Below are 17712 nucleotides of genomic sequence, written 5' to 3' on the forward strand. Positions count from 1 at the left end.
TGGGCTTTTTAGGAATGTTTTGAGAATGAAAAGGAAATGGTGTGGGCCTACCCGTTAGGGACAGGAGGAGATAATGATGAGTGTTGAAAACCAAAGACCTGGCTGATGGTTGTAGCAGAGTGGATACGGAGGGAATGTTGGGAGAGAATGTTGGAGAGCTCACAGCACCACAGGGGATGTTGGAGAATCAATCAGGCTCAGAAAATGGGTGGCAACTGGGACCACGGCCAAAATGATGCCACAAAACTAGTCTGGGGAGGTGTTGGCTATTGAGGCTGTTAAACACCGGATGCCACCACCCATTTGGCCGTCTGCACTGGGACTTGGGTGCTGCCCACAGCCGTAAGGGATGGCAGGTTGAGTATCTCTGACGGAGGTTAGCTACCCTACCTTGCTCCAGCTGCACAGAAACTGGAGGAGCCAGGATTCGGCATGCTCAACGCCTACAACGGGAAGTGAACTCTGCATCCTTCAAGGTGGGGCTTTCTCAACTAGTGGGGGCATCACACCAAATTAAAGACTCGTTTCAGGTTGTAGCAAGGAGACTAATGACAGCATGACCAGTCAAGGAACTGCAGTTGTTTCAGAGGAAAATGAAGAAGGCCTGGGCCCTGTCAGTGGCGGTGGGAATGGAGAAGAGGGTACAGACTGTAGTGAGAGTACAACAGCAGAGTGAATAGAGTTTAATGACTACTTAGATGCAGAGGCGGAGAGGAGAATATCTAAAATGCCTTTGAATGCCTATGGCTTCATGAATTGGATGAGTGGCAGTGCCATTAACCAGGCTAAGTCATCCAGGAGGAGGGGTATGTTTTGGGAAAATGACAGGTCAGTCATTTTTGACAGGCTGAGTTTGAAGCGTCCAAGAGACGCACAGCCAGGGAGAGACAATGGACACATTTGGGTGCCATGTTCCTAGACAGTAACTATGCAGTGGGGTGCTGGTAAATGACTAGCAACAGGCTCTCCAGAGAAAAGAAATTCTGATTTGTAGCATTTCTCAATTCTGTGGTGTAAATACAACCACTATGGCCAATTTCTAGGTATCAATACAAGGTTACTAGGAGTGGATTTGGGGGACTTCCCTGGTGGCACAGTGGTTAAGACTGTGCTCTCAATGCAGGGGGCCCAGGTTCGATCCCTGGTTGGGGAACTAGACCCCACATGCATGCTGCAGCTAAGGAGCCCACGTGCCTCAACTAAGGAGCCCGCCTGCCGCAACTAAGACCTGGCGCAACCAAATAAATAAATGTTAAAATAAATAAATAAAACATTAAAGTTAAAAATGAAAACATTAAAAAAAAAGAAAAGAGTGGATTTGGGAAGAGATGCACACAATCAGTTGTCAAGAGGCCACCTGGGGGGCCACTATGGTGACTATGGGTGAGGCTAAGGTCTCCCAGACAGGGCAGAACCCGGAGAACAGAATCTTCAGGGATGGACTGAAGAAGAGGGGCTGCCGGAAGGAATCTAAGAGAGAATGGGCAAGTCAAGATCAAGCCCAGATCTGGGCCCTGTCAAGCTCTCCAGAGGTAGCTTCCACCACTCATTCATTTTAAGAAAATCTGCTAGACTGTAAGCTATTTGAGGGAAAAGACTTTGTCTACTTCAGCTGTGTTCTCTAGGTTTGGAACACAGTAAGCGCTCAATTAATTCCACTAATGTCTTAGGGAAGAATTATGTCCACCAGTTTCATGAGGCAACACAAGAAAAACTGAATTGTGTTACAAGGAGACATTTTGGCTCAATATTAAGAAACACTTCCTAGCAAGTCTTGCAGACGTAGACACCTTGTTTGGTCTGCCCCATACCACTCCCATTCTTCTGGGAACTGTCACTCTACCTTTCAACTCTGAGGTTCTCAAGACGGTCACTATTTTCTAAGTGAATCTACCGATTAGTCCAGGTGTCGGCACCTGACACAGCTGGGATTTTTGGAATCAGAACTTGGAGTAAGTCCCTCTCTTGTGGCAGAAACTGGGAGAAGAGGTGACAGAAGAGGTGTCAGCATCCAGGGTTTTCCTGCCATATATAAAGCTAGTTTCAGGGATTCCCTGGTGGTCCAGTGGTTAGGACTCTGTGCTTCCACTACGGAGGGCAAAGGTTTGATCCCTGGTCAGGGAAGTAAGATCCCGCAAGCCAAACAGCGCAGCCAAAAAAAACAAAAAACAAACAACCAAAGCTAGTCTCTGCGAAACACAGGCAGGGAGAATCCCAGCAGCGATGCCTCAGTTCTATTCATTCATTCTTAGGTCCAGCTAGTTCTCTGTCCCTTTCTCTTATTACAGGACATAGCCCCATAGCCCTCTCATAAATGTCCCGTGCCTTAGAAGCTGGATTCGGGTACCCTGCAACCAAGGGTCCCAATGAATACCCAAGCAGAACTCTCCAAACGTGTAACGCCACCTGTGTGAAAAGTGCTGTGCTCTTCACCGCTCAAGTATTCACGCAGTTTGAATGGCCACTTGAAAAGGGTTTAAAGGAGCGGATTTCTGCCGAGGGTGGAAGCCCTAAAGTAACAGCGATGGCAGCAGCCACCTCTCCGTGAGCACTTGCTCTGTGTGGTGGCAAAGTGGGGAAGCTGGGCTCAATCCAGGTTTGAATTCGAAGTTCTTAATTACTAAGCTAGAGGTTCTCAAACTTTTTAGTCTCAGGGTCCCTTTATGATCTTAAAAGTTGAAGATCCCAAAGAGATTTGGTGTGGGTTATATCTATTTACTACAATGGAAATCAGACCGAGAAATTGAAAAGATTTTAAAAGAACAAAAACCCGTCACATGTTAACGTAAAAATCTTTATTAAAAGTAACTATTTTTCAAAACAAAAAATTAGAAGAGTGGCATTGTTTTACATTTTTGCAAATCTCTTTTATATCCGACTTAGTAGAAGACAGCTGGATTCTCACCTCTGCTTCTTCATTCAATATGTTGCTTTGGTTGAAGGATATAAAGAAAAGCTGGCCTCGTACAGTCATGCAGTCGGAAAAGGAACTTTGTGAACCTGCTGAAAGGGTTTCTGGAACCCTCGGAAGTCCTCAGCCTATACTTTGAGAACCACTGCAGTAAACTAACCTGCCTCTCAGTTAAAGACTATATAGCCATTGAATTAGTATTAGACCTGGCAGTTCTTTCCATGGCCAAGGCATTTTAAACAAATTGCAAAGGGTGGTGGTGGGGAAGGAAACTTGAATTCTCCTGTTAACTCAATTTTAAATGGCATTGATTTCCAACTTGAGTTCATAGATTACTCCTTTGGCAGCCAAGATTACCTATTAGATTTCTCCAAGTCTACTTTTCTAAACTAAGAAGAGAAAGCAACATGTCATACACAAAGTTAACATTTGTATAGTGTTCTTAACAGCTCACAAAGCCTCTTTCTGTGCCCACATGACGCCATTTAGTCCTCGGCAGCCACTTTACAGAAGAAGAGCTCGGAGCAGAGAGGCGACCTACCCAACACTGCCATCAGTAGCCGGGCTGTGTACCAGGCTTCCTCATGACCAAGAGACATGCTCGCAGGACGACTCTGCTCTGGCTCTAACGAACAAACACCTCACTTTCAAAAGCTGGCTTTCCAACCTAGAAAGAGGGGTCCTTTTATGTTCACTTTTTTCACGTACACAAGAGGCGGCATCTGTTCTAGAATCCAACCGGATTTTATTTGACACAGAATACAATATGGGTGCAGGAATAGCAAACTGAAAAGACAAAGCAGAAAAAACACAGTTCTACCTAATTTATAATTAAGTAACAGGAAGGCAAGTCATTAAGTGGCTAATGATACAGTCGAGCTTGACGGAACAATTCTCTTTTTCTAGTGCCCATACCTGAAAGACAAGGTAAATTATTTAATTAATTCCTTAGTAATTTCCTGTTTGAGACTATAAAACCTGCTTAAATATATCTGCAAACCTGGTTAAAACTTTGAAAAGAAGTAAGTGACCACAAGTGTGTGCCAAGACCGGGTTACGACCCTGGTCTCTGCCCCTTTCATCTTACTGGCCCCTAGAACATCTTACTTATCACCCCCTTCTTATGACGGTCCCGCCTCACCACGGACTTAGCTGCACCCACCTGACTCCTTCCAGCTACCAGGCAGACACCAGGCAGTAACAGGGAGGCGAGAGGGAGAAGTCAGAGCCGTGCTTGTGAAAGGGAGCTCCACCTGTTTGCCCCAGGCAGTAGCTCAGACAGCCTGAACTCTTGGCCTCCCCTACCTGTGGTGGCCTCTTCACCTCAACTCCAGTCCTCAGGCAAGTTTAGGGTAAGGCAAATACAGAAACCAGTGACTGAACAGCCTTCAATTTCAAAATCTATCACCAGTTCCAATTATAGCCCTGAGTCCACTCAGCACTGCAGAAAGAGAACTGTGGAGAGAAACTAGGTATGGATCTCAGGTCCTTTCTGATTTCCCCAGAAGCCAAAAGTTGGCTCTAGCAAGATTACAAACAAGGGCAGGAAATTTCTTCCACATATAAATGGGTTTCTTTTCTCCTTTTTTTAAAAAGTATTTATTTATTTATTTATTCACTCGTCTGCAGCAGGTCTTAGTTGCGGCACACAGGGTCTTCATTGCCGCGTGTGGAATCTTTACCTGTGGCACGCAAACTCTTAGTTGCGGCATGTGGGATCTAGTTCCCTGACCAGGGATCAAACCCAGGCCCCCTGCATTGGGAGCATGGAGTCTTAGCCACTGGACCGCCAGGCAAGTCCCTAAATGGATTTTGTGAACACAAAATCCTTCATTATTATCTTACTTAATAATCTTTTGTCGTGGTTCTTTGTGGGCAGTTCACCTCTGATTAAAATACTTTGTTATATGGATGGAAACCAGGGCACTAGAACTCTGCATCACTGCTTCCATCATCCTGAAGGCGTACTAGATTCTTTAAGCACTTCACGTAAGAAATTCACTTAAATATTGTCTAAAAAAGTCCTCATAGGGTAGAGCTCCAGTGTGTGTTAGAGGGCTGGAGAATAACCCGGAAGTTGTCCATCAGATTTAAGCATGCTGCAATTTGCTTCTAATGAATTTGTTTTCCCAGTGCACTGACAACCATGGCCAGGCAAAGTCACCAGCTGGATACAGTGACAGTGTCAAAGCCCAACAGGAGGGTTCTTTACACCCCCCACTTCTTAGGCTCAGCCCCAGGCACATGTAATGGGCTACATGAGACAGTTTTGGTCCAAGACGGAACCTGGAGCCTGCTCCAGGGCAGAGCCAATTACAAAGGCCTCTTGAGAACTTAGAACAGTGCTTCTGCCTTGACATGTATTACTTGTCATGTCATGGCTCCACTCAGAATGCAAGCTCCCCAAGGACAGGGAAGGACTGTCTCACACATTTTTATATCTTACACATTACTTAGCATATACTTTGCTGAAAGGAATGTGATGGTATGAAGATATTGAGTTATTTGGCAGGTTTCTTAAAAAATGAACATGCATTTCACAAGACTTTCAAAATTCTTTACCAAAATAAATAATCAAGTCTAAAAACAAAATAACTGTACCAATAAGTGATTTGTAAACATTTCACAAACTAAAGAACCCTATTTATTGGTTTTTAAACATAAGAATATTCTGCTAGTCAAAACTCATATTTAAGTAAAAATCTCCCTTTTCATTAAAAATTTGATCAAGAAAATGACTGAAAATTCAACAGATAAAAGAGCGTTTCGCACAAAAATATAATAGGCATAAAAATATATAAAAAGTAGCCCAATTTCACTGAAAATTTTTAAAAATGCAATTGAATACTAATTTCCACCTGTCAGTAGCTAAGATGGAAAAGTGTGATAACAGAACATTGGCAAGAAATGGAGAATGGAGCCTCCTGCTTCACTGTTTGTAGGGACTGTGAATTAGCACATATTCTTGGGAAAGGAAAATCTGACACTATCAAAAATAAAAACATACATACTCTTTAATCAGAAATTCCTCTTTTAGGAATTACTACTACGGATATAAAAAATTCTACATGTATATCCAAATACATTCAAGTACATATACGGGGACACTCGGGAAAGCCACTAAGAAGCTGTTGCTGACGGCCACCTCCAGGAAAGAGATGAGGAGAACAAGGTGAGACTCATCTTTTGTGGTAAACCCTTTGACCACTTGAATTTCTGAAAATTTACATGTCATGTTTTATTTACATACTACTAACAGCCACAACAATAATGATTTAGTTGAGATAGCCATAAACGCTGTATCAGAATTAATCGGCATGAGATAAAACCAATGAAACATGATAGGTGGATATAATTCTAGCCCAAAGCAAAGACACCTGACATTAGTTAGCCTCTGGAGCCTTATTACTGATGCGATTTTGGAAATATTTAATAGTTTGCAAATTCTTATATTTTCTACTTTCATAGAACCTGGATAGTTGGGAAACTCTAGGCTGCAAGCTTCTAATGTGGATTCACCTATGCATTTTCCACATAGATGAGTCCTTGTCTAACTAACCAAAAGCTAGTTTATGAAAACAAGGCATGTTCCATGTCTCCATTTTCTAAGACTGTGCACCCTCCAGCTTGACGTGAGTCCAAGAATGATACTGACCACAAAGCCCAACCTTAAAACGTCAAAACATCCAGAGACACCTACTTTTGGAACTCCCACTCTCTGTTGTCCAACGGACACACCTGCCGTGTTTTGAGCCAGCGGGAGATGCAGTGGAAGTGAAAAGCATGCTGGAAGAAAAGATACATTTTATTAAAAATAATCCTGTGAAGGCTCAGCTCTCTGATGACAATACATCTCAAGGGCAGTGGGGTAGTTACACACAGGGGCTGGAGAAGAGTGATGGAAGGCAACACACAACGGGAGACAAAAGGTCAACAACGGGTTACACCTTGGTTAGGTACGAGGCTAAGTCCAGTGAAACATGTCAGAAACGTCATTCCTCCAAAGGGAAGAGTGCATTTAGGAAGCATAGCAGCGTTCTAGCAGTGAGCTCTCTTTCCCTAAGGGAAGATGGAGTGGGGCTTCCTGGTCCTATGCGGCCTGTAGGGGGGGCTTACTCTACTGGGGCTCACGCAGGGAGGCCCTTGATCACACGTGGATTTCAAACATTCCCCCTTCTTGGGACCCAGCTGCCCTCCCCACCTTGGAGAAGGGAACCCCAGGAGCAGAGGCATCTACTCAGTGTGGGTAGTGCGCCATCCCTGACATCACCCAGAGCTGAGAGGGGCACTTCCCCGATCTTCCACACGCAGCTCAACTCTTTCCAAAGGACTTTATTTCCCCATTTGTTTATAGGTGTATTGATATGACAACAGCCTGGTACTCGGTGAGCCTTTAGTGGGTGAGAGACTGTGTCTTAAAAAGGAATGAGATAAAAACTTAGGGTAAAAGGAAGTATTACGATGGGCACACTGCACGCAAACAGCTGAAAGAGCGTCGAAGGGCTTATTCCATGATCAAGACAGGAAGTAAAAGGGCAAAAGTACCAAGACTACTGGTACAGGGAGCGAGGAGTTGGCCTTCAGATATGGGGAGAAGGAAAGTCCGTGTGCAGCTTTTTGGTACGTGTTAATGACGTGCAGACGCTAACCACAGCACCTCTGCAATGGATGTTTATCCTCTGCCCCTGCTCGTGTGAGCAGCGAACTCGGACGGAACAACAAGAGTCTCCTCACCTGAGCCATGACGGGTCGGCTGAGTGGGGACAGGGGAGAAGTGCTGACACCCCAACACACCATGAAAGCCTTGGCAGGCTTGGCTTAATAACAGCCCTGAACTCTGGTCAGCGTGTCCCCCCAAACATACATGGAACTTAAGAATCACAATGTGGATTATCATTTGTGAACTGTCTTTGCACAAAGACAGAAAGAGAATTCCGTGACAAACACTAGAGTCCACGGCTGGTGCACTGGGGCTACTCAACAGGACAAACACTCTCCCAGAGCAGTGGCCCTTTGCAAGATCCCTTTCCTCCTGACGCTCACACAACTCATCATTTCTGAAAAAGAGAAAAAACAAAATTTCCAAAAGGCAGCAAGCGGAGGCATTTTTCTCAATCCCCAGGCAGTGGGGACAGGCTCACCTAAGGGCGTTCAGGACACCCTTTTCCACCTCCCAGCTGCCCCGTTAGGCACCTTGCAGCAGTACAGGGTCCTGTACTCCCCAGCCACCTCCGAAGACAGAGGGAAAGACGGGCTGCAAATGAGGCTGCAGGGCTGGTGACAGCATCCCTGAATGCCCCTGTTCCCAGCTTTCTTCCTGTTAACCATCTAAGACATATTGATGAGTACACTGAGCAGTCTCAAAATACACTGCCTGGTGCTTCACACTTTGCAGGCAGTCTGTAAACATCTATTACCTCACTGGAGCCTCCAGCAACCCAGGCAAGCAAGCATGACGGCTATTACTATCTTCATTTTACAGACAGGAAACTGTCTGTATAACCAGAAGAGTTAAGTGACTTGCCTAATTCATAGAGCAGGTTAGTAGAAGACCCAGCACTAGAAACTGGGACTAGTCCAAAGGTTTCAGGCACACCTGCTGGCTCTTCTTGGTGGCAGGCTCTCTGAGCTCGACTCTCCTGAGCTGAATTTAAGGAGAAGCTCACTCCTTTTCCTTCCACCACAAAGTGACAAGGTTCTTAGTATACGCCTGGATGCCAGGGAGAGCAAAGAGCCCGATGAGCTTTATTCTTTATCCCCATAAATGATAAACACTGTCCCTTGGCCAGAGGCTACTGTGAAACTGTCGAAGGGCCCCAACAGCATGGAGAAGGTGCCCCACAAGGTGTGGGCTGGGAGGAGAGCCTCAACCCGAGGGAGAAAAGTACTGATAGCTCTCTCTTCAGGAACTACAGCCACCCCAAATTTTATTTATTTATATCTATTAACAAAGACGCTTACTGCATGCAGGAGGTATTCTAAGCAGTTTTTTTTTTTTTGAGCAGAGAAAGGTTTACTGCAGGGGCATGCAAGGAGATGGGTGGCTCATGTCCCAAAAAACCCCCAACTCCTCTAAGCACTTTTTAACATAAAATCACTTCATCGTGACTGTGACATTATGCAATCTACTATCACCTCCATTTCATACGAGGCTTAGAGAGGCCAATACTTTGCCCAAAGTCACCTAGCAAGTCCCAGAGACAGGGAATGATGGTCTGACTCCAGAGTCTGACTTCTTAGGCCTGTGTCATGCTGGGAGCCCTCTGTTTCCTGGGCACAGGACGCCCGGACAGGACAATTTTAGCTCCTATGACGGGGACTACATGTCTATAAGGATGAATTTTTAACACGTGCTGGAAATAACATATTTGATGTCTATTATCCTTCACAGCTGTCACTCCCTGGAAGGCCGTACATTCAGTCCAGAGATGCTGTACAAAACATTTCTGGCATGAGCCACATTAAAAAAAAAACCCAAATCCTAACTTAGTACATTTGCCACACCTAAAACACACACACACACACACACACACACACACACACACACACACGGACACTCAATTTATTCACCTTAGTTGCACAAGACACCTAGCCTTTTAAAAATGTGTTACGAAAGTAAAGATTTCCACTAACAGAATATTCCAAAGACTGTACCATAGGCTTTGAAGGCAATTCCCAAAGATGAATCCCCAAAATGTTGCTGACAAAAGTTGGTACACTTTATAATTAAGACAAACTACTGTCTCTGCAATAACTAATAATTTTAACCCTATAACAGGTGAACAGTACAATGCTTTTAAATCTTTTTTTTTTTTTTTTAATATTTGTGTACCTTTTGGGAGAAAAGTGGGCTAGTCATTTTTTTCCTAGTTAGTTTCAAGACCGGCAAAGCAGGAAAAGTGGTACTATGTTTACAAGCCATGCTGATAGGGAAAGATGTTTCCTTACGTTACAGACTCCCCACGCAACGGTGCACTCTTCAGAGGTAGCAGACGCCTGGTTGGCTTGACACTCTATGCCTGTGGGAACAAGAGCAGACAGCACTGGACCCTGGCAACAACCTTTTCACCTACAGCTGCCCTACCTGCACGATTACACGATGACACGACTGGGGGTGGGGGGGGTTGGTGGTGATGGCATAAACATGAACAAAATCTCAAGTGGTTAATTAGTCATAATTGTTTTTTAATGAATGTGGAAAGGGGTGAAGAATAGAGAAGGCAGAGATATGACTTAACAGCATGCTTTGCAATGAATCCCTCCCCTTGTTCAAAAACAGAGTAACGAAGGAAAGAGTACTTTTAAACTCTAAACATAACCTGACTGGTCCAAATGACAGTGATTCCTCCTAATCTGGTAAATTTAGTAAATTCTTAAAGCCACCTCATAACTCTTACTGTTCTGAGAACTGGCATCTCTATTCTTGGTGAATGCTTCCTCTCAGGCCCTTACAACACCCAGGTTTGCCACATGAAAGCCTAGCTGGGGGACAAGCTCTAGTCCCTAAAGGAGTCAGGCAGACATATGGAGCTGGGAGAGGGCAAGTAAAAGGGGGTGAAGAGGCCTGTGGCGAAGAGCAGTGTACGCTCTGCATGAGGACGTCAAAACTCAAGTCCTTAAAACACCGTCAACACAGCAGATCTGTGAGGCCAACGGGTTAGAGGAGACTCAGGGCTACCACTTAAGTGACACTTATTGCCCGAGGTGATCCTCACCGGTGAATGGAGCAAATTGCTGCAAATGTATCCAAGTATCAATTTCATAGAGGGGGAAGGGAGGGAACTTAAATAGAATAAAAAATCTGACTGAGATCCAGAAAGGATGAGTAAAGCTCTATTGGGGATAAATATTCAACGAACAAGAATTACTAATGTGTAATTTGCTTTCTCTGAAGGTGGTAACTAAATGGAGTCTCCCTTCTGAAGAACAAAAAGCTTCAGGAAAGACTATTTAATGAGACAATTACTTCAAACTTCCATAGGCGGAAAATACTAACATTGTATGAAAGTAATGCTGAGATGTTAATGCATATATTTGGTCTTAGGGGAAGAGATATACCATAATGTTCTTTCCCCCACCCTTCAAAAATATGAAAGGCAAAGGATCTGAAATCACAGAAGTTGCTTATGCTACCCAGATTCACACTACAAAGAGAATAACTGGTTTTCCTTCTGATAAAAGTGGAGAATCTAGGGCCTATGCCATATATTCAAGAATGTATGGGGGCTGTGAATGCACCCTATTCAAAGAGATGGCAGAGAAGATAAAATCTGATGTCCTTCAAGTTGGATCATCTCACCTAGATGAGGACTATGTATTAAGAAATTAGCTAAGCAAGAGGCACCATTATTATTTAAGTAAATAATGAAACTGTTTCAAGGTACATTATCATGTTTAAATTTTTCTAGGTCTACGTATTTTTAAGGGGCTGTCGTTCTATGCCTAGTGCAAACTAGGCTTTCAGTATCTGAATAAGCAAACAAAAAATACTTCTATAAATAGAGAGAATAGGGGCCAAATATACATTTATTCTTATCAGAAAACTCCTAACAAAGAACAAAAATATATTGTACAGCACAGGGAATATAGGAAATATTTTATAACAACTTTAAAGGGAGTATAATCTATAAAAGCATTCAATCACTATGTTGCACACCTGAAATTAATATAATATTGTAAATCAACTATACTTTAATAATAATAAAAAAAGATCAGAAATAGGATTGCAATACAGAACGTCAGATAAAAGGGGATAAGGCATGAAAAATTACTAAATACAAGTGTAAAATGTCCTCAAAGATAAAATGTTTTCAAGCTTTTGGTCCAGAGGCTGAGCATTGGGGTTTAGTCATTTGTTTAAACAGGGGAAGGAATTGTTCTCTGTCAGCCTAGAACAGACAGAAAGGCAGCACACAACAGGTGTGCAAAGGCAGAAGTTGATTTCATGTGACTTATAAAGCTTGAGGACTTTTATACTTCAATACAAGAGCATTACAACCAGAGGACTGCTAAGGAAGCAATGGCTTCTTCTTGGAAGTGAAGAGATTTCACACTTTGAAAATATTGATGGACCTGTGGTTTTAGGAAAAGACTAACTTAGGGGCAGACGCTGGGTCTAAGCACTTCTGGATGCCCCCTTCATCTGGAACAAGATTACCTGAGGCAATGGAGAAAATTACACCTAGCAGATGGTGTTCTCTAAAAGAACCAAGAAATAGGGCAATGCAAAATAAGTATGAAGCTATAGTAGGACAGGTAGTAACAATTTGGATTCCAAAGAGGAAGTCTTCAGACCAAGAATGCTTTGTAGGTGAGTTCAACTGGAGCACAGCCATAATCACTCGTTTATTTACGGCTCTGTATACAATTATTCATTTAATGCCAGACCAGAATTTATTAGAAAATGGCCATTGCTAGATCAAGATTCTTATTTTCATCTTTAACAAAAGTGTCTTTTTTTTTTTTTTTTTTTTGTGGTTCGCGGGCTTCTCACTGTTGTGGCCTCTCCCGTTGCGGAGCACAGGCTCCGGACGCGCAGGCTCAGCGGCCATGGCTCACAGGCCCAGCCGCTCCGCGGCATGTGGGATCTTCCCGGACCGGGGCACGAACCCGTGTCCCCTGCATCGGCAGGCGGACTCTCAACCACTGCATCACTAGGGAAGCCCCAAAAGTGTCTTTTTACAAGCATCATAATTCATCTATTTTTGAAAGGAAGACAAGCCCAGTTGCAGCAACCAGATTTCTCTTTAGTGTCTGTAATAAACAGAAGGGTATGTTCCATAAGGGTAAAGACCTGATCTCAGGTCTTCTATCCTAGACCTTGCAAAATGCCCAGGATATAAATATTCATCAAATGAACATAAGACATGATTTGAAAATACTTTGTTTGTTATAGGAATTCAACGTCCTACTTCTGCATCTGACATTTAAAATATATGATAAAGCAGGTGTCTAACTAAAAGCCCACATTGACCCCTCAAGTGTTCAACACTAAGAGAAGACAGAATATCAGTGGCCTTTGTCTGTCACCATCTTCCCAAGAAGTGCATTCTCTTGCATCCAGAGAGACACACAATGACTTAAATACAGAGGTTAAAAACAAGTCAGGATTACAGAAAAGAGCCCCAAGAAAGTAAAATTTTCTCTGGGCACAACTCCTTGTGAAAATGCACAGCAAGGAATTGGCAAGCACGTAATCAAAAACCCCACCCTAGCACATTTAACACTGTGCATGTGTATTTCTGTGATTGGTTCCTTCTCTCTACATTAAACATCATGGTAGCTGATCTGCTTTGACTGTTGTGTGAAAAGGTAAACAGGGTCAAAACTCAAAGAAACCAAGGGCAGTAAACTACCAACACATGCCATGATTGTTTTCCCGCACAAAATATTTGATTTGTGCTTTCCAAGTTGCAATGACCACAGATTAGTCTCCTATTTTGTGTTTTTATTATTCACTGAGCAAATATCTAGTGAGAACCTATTATAGTTTATCACTAGATATAGTAGTATTATAGTACGAAACACTATGCTAGATGCTAGGAACACATCAGTAAATAACATGGAATTATAAAGAACCAACTAAATTAAATGACTGCTACAAAGAAAACTATAGGATGTCTTGGAAATATTTAACAGAACTGGCATAGCTTGTGTTTGTGTGTATGTAAGTATGGTCAGGGAAAACATCTTTGAGCAAGTTCAAGGTGAGATCTGAAGACCAACTATGGGTTAGTTCTACATTGCCCAATAAAGTAGCCACTGGGCACGTGTGAGAATTGAGCACTTGAAATGTGGCTAGTCTGAAATGAGATGCTCTGGAAGTGTGAAATACACTTTGAAGACTTAGTACAAAAAAAAAAAAAAGTAAAATATTTCACTTTAAAATGTTGATTACATGTTGAAATAAAAATATTTTGGATATAGTAGGATAAATAAAATACAAATCATCTGTTTCTTTTAACTTTGTTAATATGAGTACTAGAAAACTTTAAATTACGTATGTGCTCACAATTGAGGCTTACATTTAGATTAGACAGTGCTGCATTAGACAAAGATAGGGGGAGAAGAGGTGAAGAACATTTCAGCAGAGGGAACAGGATATGTAAGGGCTCTAAACAAGAGCATGGACACTTGAAGAATGGAAAGAAAGTCAGAGGAACCACCAGAGTATGCAGGAGAGTGGCTCAAGATAAAGTTGAGGAGGCAGGTAAGTCATTTAAGAAATAAGTTATAATTTCAATTCGAGAAAGTTGCAATTTCTTTGCCCTATTCCTGATCTCAATAACAAACCATTTTAGTACCTGGATGAATAGTGACTGTCCCTGGTGTGATCAACATTCTTGCCCCTATTACTACAAGGATACTAAGTCCACTATGTGTTGACCACTATGTGTAACGAAATATGTGGAAATTTAAATTAAATTTCTTTAGAGCAATTAACTGCCTATTTAGATGTCGGCAGTGATGTCCCCTTAACTACACTTGGGCTAACACTGAAAATCCATACTCAGGTTTCTTTTCTTCATAAATCCCCAGTAAAAAATAGCTCTAACAGAACATTTTAGCTCAAAGTTATTTTTCTTTCTTTCACTATTTTTGCCTTTGAGTCTGGTTACAAGATGGGAAACAGAGAGGATATAATCAATAGTACCTCTGTGTCCACAATTCATTCTAAATGTGGCCTTGCCATCTTTAGATTGAGTAGATTTATTCTGAGAGAGGGGTACGCCTGCAGGACATCATAAAAAACTACTTTATTTCAAACATACCAATGGCCTAGATGGACAAGACCCCAAGTGCTCTGATTGTACTTTAAATCTCCTTGGGAAGAAGAAAACTGGTCACATCAGGATGGCCGCAATCTCTGTAACCTTCTCAACTTCCTCCCATCCTCCTCCAATTACTTACAAAGATCCATAATGTGGTTCCGGCAGATGGCACAGTTATCAACCACAATATCCCAGGCCCAGAGGGCTACCGCATTCCACTGCAAAGAGAAAAAGGGGGAACAATGCACTCTACTCTCCTTGTAACACAAGCATAGACACACACAGAACACACACACGACACTCTAGGATTTCATGCTCCAGTTATCAACTTTTTGGCCACAAGGACCACTAAACAAAAGAGCTTCTAGAGGTTACATTACTCTTATTTATTATATCAGACAGCAAGAGTAGGTTACACGTACGCTCACCCATTCTCCAAACAGTTGAGTATATAAATACAGAAATGAATGTCATCTTTTAATTTTATTTTTTCCTACAGTTTAGTCAGCCATATCAACGCAAACAAATCAGGAATAATTTATAAGTGCCTGTTTTAGGTCTAATAATCACAAACTTGAATTACTGTGCAGGTTCTCCTGGCAGTTGCAGAAGAGCTCAATTTCTGCATAAACAAATATCTGCTCTTCAAGGAGACTTTGGAAGCAGGAATGGGGAGGTCGAAAACAAGGAACACAATGAACTAAGATGATGACTGGATCATAAAACGGGTAATCGTGGGATAAGCTGGATAACTACGCAGTGTCAATACTCAGAACAAGGTCATCACTTAAATCTTACAAGATAACTGCACAACAAACTCCAAAATTCACCAGAATTTTGTTTAGTTCCTATCATCAAATAAACTGTTTTCAACTTTTACATGCTCAAACTGTTATATTCAGTTAAGATAATTTCCATAAGAATTTATCTAAAAGTAGTATTTAAGTAACTCAACCCTCTGGCTTCTGCAATTATAAATATTCCCAAACTCCCTTTCATCCACGAATTTGGTGCTACTTCTCAAACCTTCATCTCTTTCAAGCCTAATTCTCAGTGTCTAGTAACTTCTTCAGCACTTTTCACCCTACAGCTTCAACTTGGAGGAAAAAAATCCTACTTCTATTCTTCAACATGGCTGCTGGCTGTAACTGAGCATGCAGGGCCCACAATGAAACGCCAAAAAGCACTAGGAGGGGGAATATTGTCAGGGTTTAGCCAGATGTTCCAGGAATAACATCTTCCCTATTTCAGGTCTTCATTTTGTACAGATCTGTTTTATCTTGGGTGGGAATCGGCACTTTTCTCCCCAACTGCTGGCAAACAACTATAAGGCATTTCATGCAAAAAGACACGTCCCACATTTCTGCTTTCCCACTTTTACCAGGTCGTTCGCAACTAGTACTCAGCCCTGCCTAAATGACACAAGATTTGGGCTCGCATTTTCTTTTTAACAAATTCCACCATGTTTCTTTTTTTTTTGGACAGCGGGATTCTGAATATGACCACAGGACTGGGGCAGCTGTGTGACAAACCAACAGACCTCTCAGAAGAGCCAAGAGTTACACTCGAGACACTTTAACTCGGCAGGGTCGAGGACCAGAGAGGGCTAATGGAGGCCTCGATTAGGCGAGGACCGGGTCGGGGTCCCTCAGAGGGACCCCAAGCTTCGGACAGGGGCGGGGCACGGAGATCGCCAGCCCGGGTCCTCAGAGGCCTCCAAAGCGGTAGGACCTCAGGTTCCCGGCTTTCGCCACACCGCCCCATCCTCCATCCACCGCAGCACTCCGACTCCCCCTTCCTCCCACCCCACCCTCTCCTTCCCCACCCCTCCACCACTCCAGTGACAGCTCAGGCGCTTGGCTCCTGCAGCCAAGTCGCAATCCCGCGTATCTCAATAAGCACCTCCGTGATTGGCCCCTCAGCTTCCTAACGAAACCAATACTGCCACTGACAGTGGGCGGCAGTCACGCCGATCAACCCTAAAACCCGCCCACCGGCTTCCTTTCGTGGTACCCTGTCCCAGGAACGCCCTGAAATGAAGCCCTTTCCTCCGCGCCTTGGCCATCCTCGGGCCTGCCAGCCAGATCCACGCCTCTCTAGCTTCCCTGAGGAAGGCGCTGGCGAGACCCAACCTTTTTCACTTCAAAGCGCTTCTTGCCCGCGCCGCTGTTCGTGCCGCTCGGGGTATCCACATCCATCGCTGCCGCCATTTTGGAAACACACGCTCCGTCGCCCGGCTACTGCGCCTGCGCGTCAGCGCAAGCCTCGCTCCCCCTCCCTCCCCGGCACCTCCTCCCGCGCCCCACCCCTCACTGGCGCGCGAGGGGCAGGTGGGGGCGGAGCATGTGGCCACGCCTCTTAAAGGCGCTGGCGCTGTCCTCCCCCACCCCCCACCTACCCAGCGTTGGCGGAGAGGAGGCGGTGGCCCGAGCGTCTGGGGCGGGGCCGGGCGGGGCTGGGCCGAAGTGAGCGAGCCGGGTGGAAACGTTCGAAAGGGCTCGTTCTCGTCGCCCTCCCCCGGGAAGCCCACGGCCACACTCCCTCAGCTGGGGCGGCGGCTGCTTCCTCCGCTTGGGCCGCGACCTGCAGCACCGGCCCCGCCTCGCTTTCCCCGGCGCCGCGGAGCTCCCCGGCTCGCTGGTCCTCGTCGCGTTCTTTTGGGGAAGGGGCGAGGGTGGGCGTCCCGCCTCCCGCTGCCGAAACCCGAAACCTCACACTGGTCTTTCCAGATCCTGACCCGCTTACGAGCCCGGCCTGAGTTGCTACCCTCCCTGGGAGGCCTGAAGCACCGTTTGGTTTCCTAATTCCAATTCGGGAAATACTCAGGATTCGATGGGGAGACTGGAGCCCCCCGCTTCCGTGTCCTCCGCAGGATCAAATTGAGCAGGCATTATGTAGCCCTGCCTTCACCTGCCCACCTGAAATAGGTGGAGGGAGGAGGCTTAGGAGACTGGGAGATGACAGCCACAGCCCACCCAAAATACCAGTCCAACTCGGAATGGCCTTCGGTTAAAGAACACGATTTACATT

At 44.3% G+C, this 17712-nt stretch overlaps 1 protein-coding gene across 1 annotated transcript; it reads right to left on the minus strand.

Moving 5' to 3' along the window:
- Positions 1–2773: 2773 nt before the first annotated feature.
- RBX1 (ring-box 1) lies at positions 2774–16956 on the minus strand. Its single transcript, XM_030855848.2, has 5 exons — positions 16815–16956; positions 14822–14900; positions 9860–9930; positions 6612–6697; positions 2774–3826 (listed from the first exon to the last, which is right to left on the minus strand). The coding sequence occupies exons 1-5, from the start codon at positions 16890–16892 to the stop codon at positions 3814–3816; spliced, it is 327 nt and encodes a 108-aa protein (XP_030711708.1). The 5' UTR covers positions 16893–16956; the 3' UTR covers positions 2774–3813.
- Positions 16957–17712: the final 756 nt, after the last annotated feature.

The sequence above is a fragment of the Globicephala melas genome, chromosome 10 (genome assembly GCF_963455315.2).
Source record: "Globicephala melas chromosome 10, mGloMel1.2, whole genome shotgun sequence".
Taxonomy (NCBI): Eukaryota; Metazoa; Chordata; class Mammalia; order Artiodactyla; family Delphinidae; genus Globicephala; species Globicephala melas.

Coding starts and splice junctions, on each gene's coding strand:
- RBX1 (XM_030855848.2), bottom strand. CDS start 16,892: ATGGCGGCAGCGATGGATGTGGATACCCCGAGCGGCACGAACAGCGGC. Junction 14,901..16,814: donor AGCGCTTTGAAGTGAAAAAG/GTTGGGTCTCGC, acceptor TTCTCTTTGCAG/TGGAATGCGGTAGCCCTCTG. Junction 9,931..14,821: donor GAACCACATTATGGATCTTT/GTAAGTAATTGG, acceptor TTGTTCCCACAG/GCATAGAGTGTCAAGCCAAC.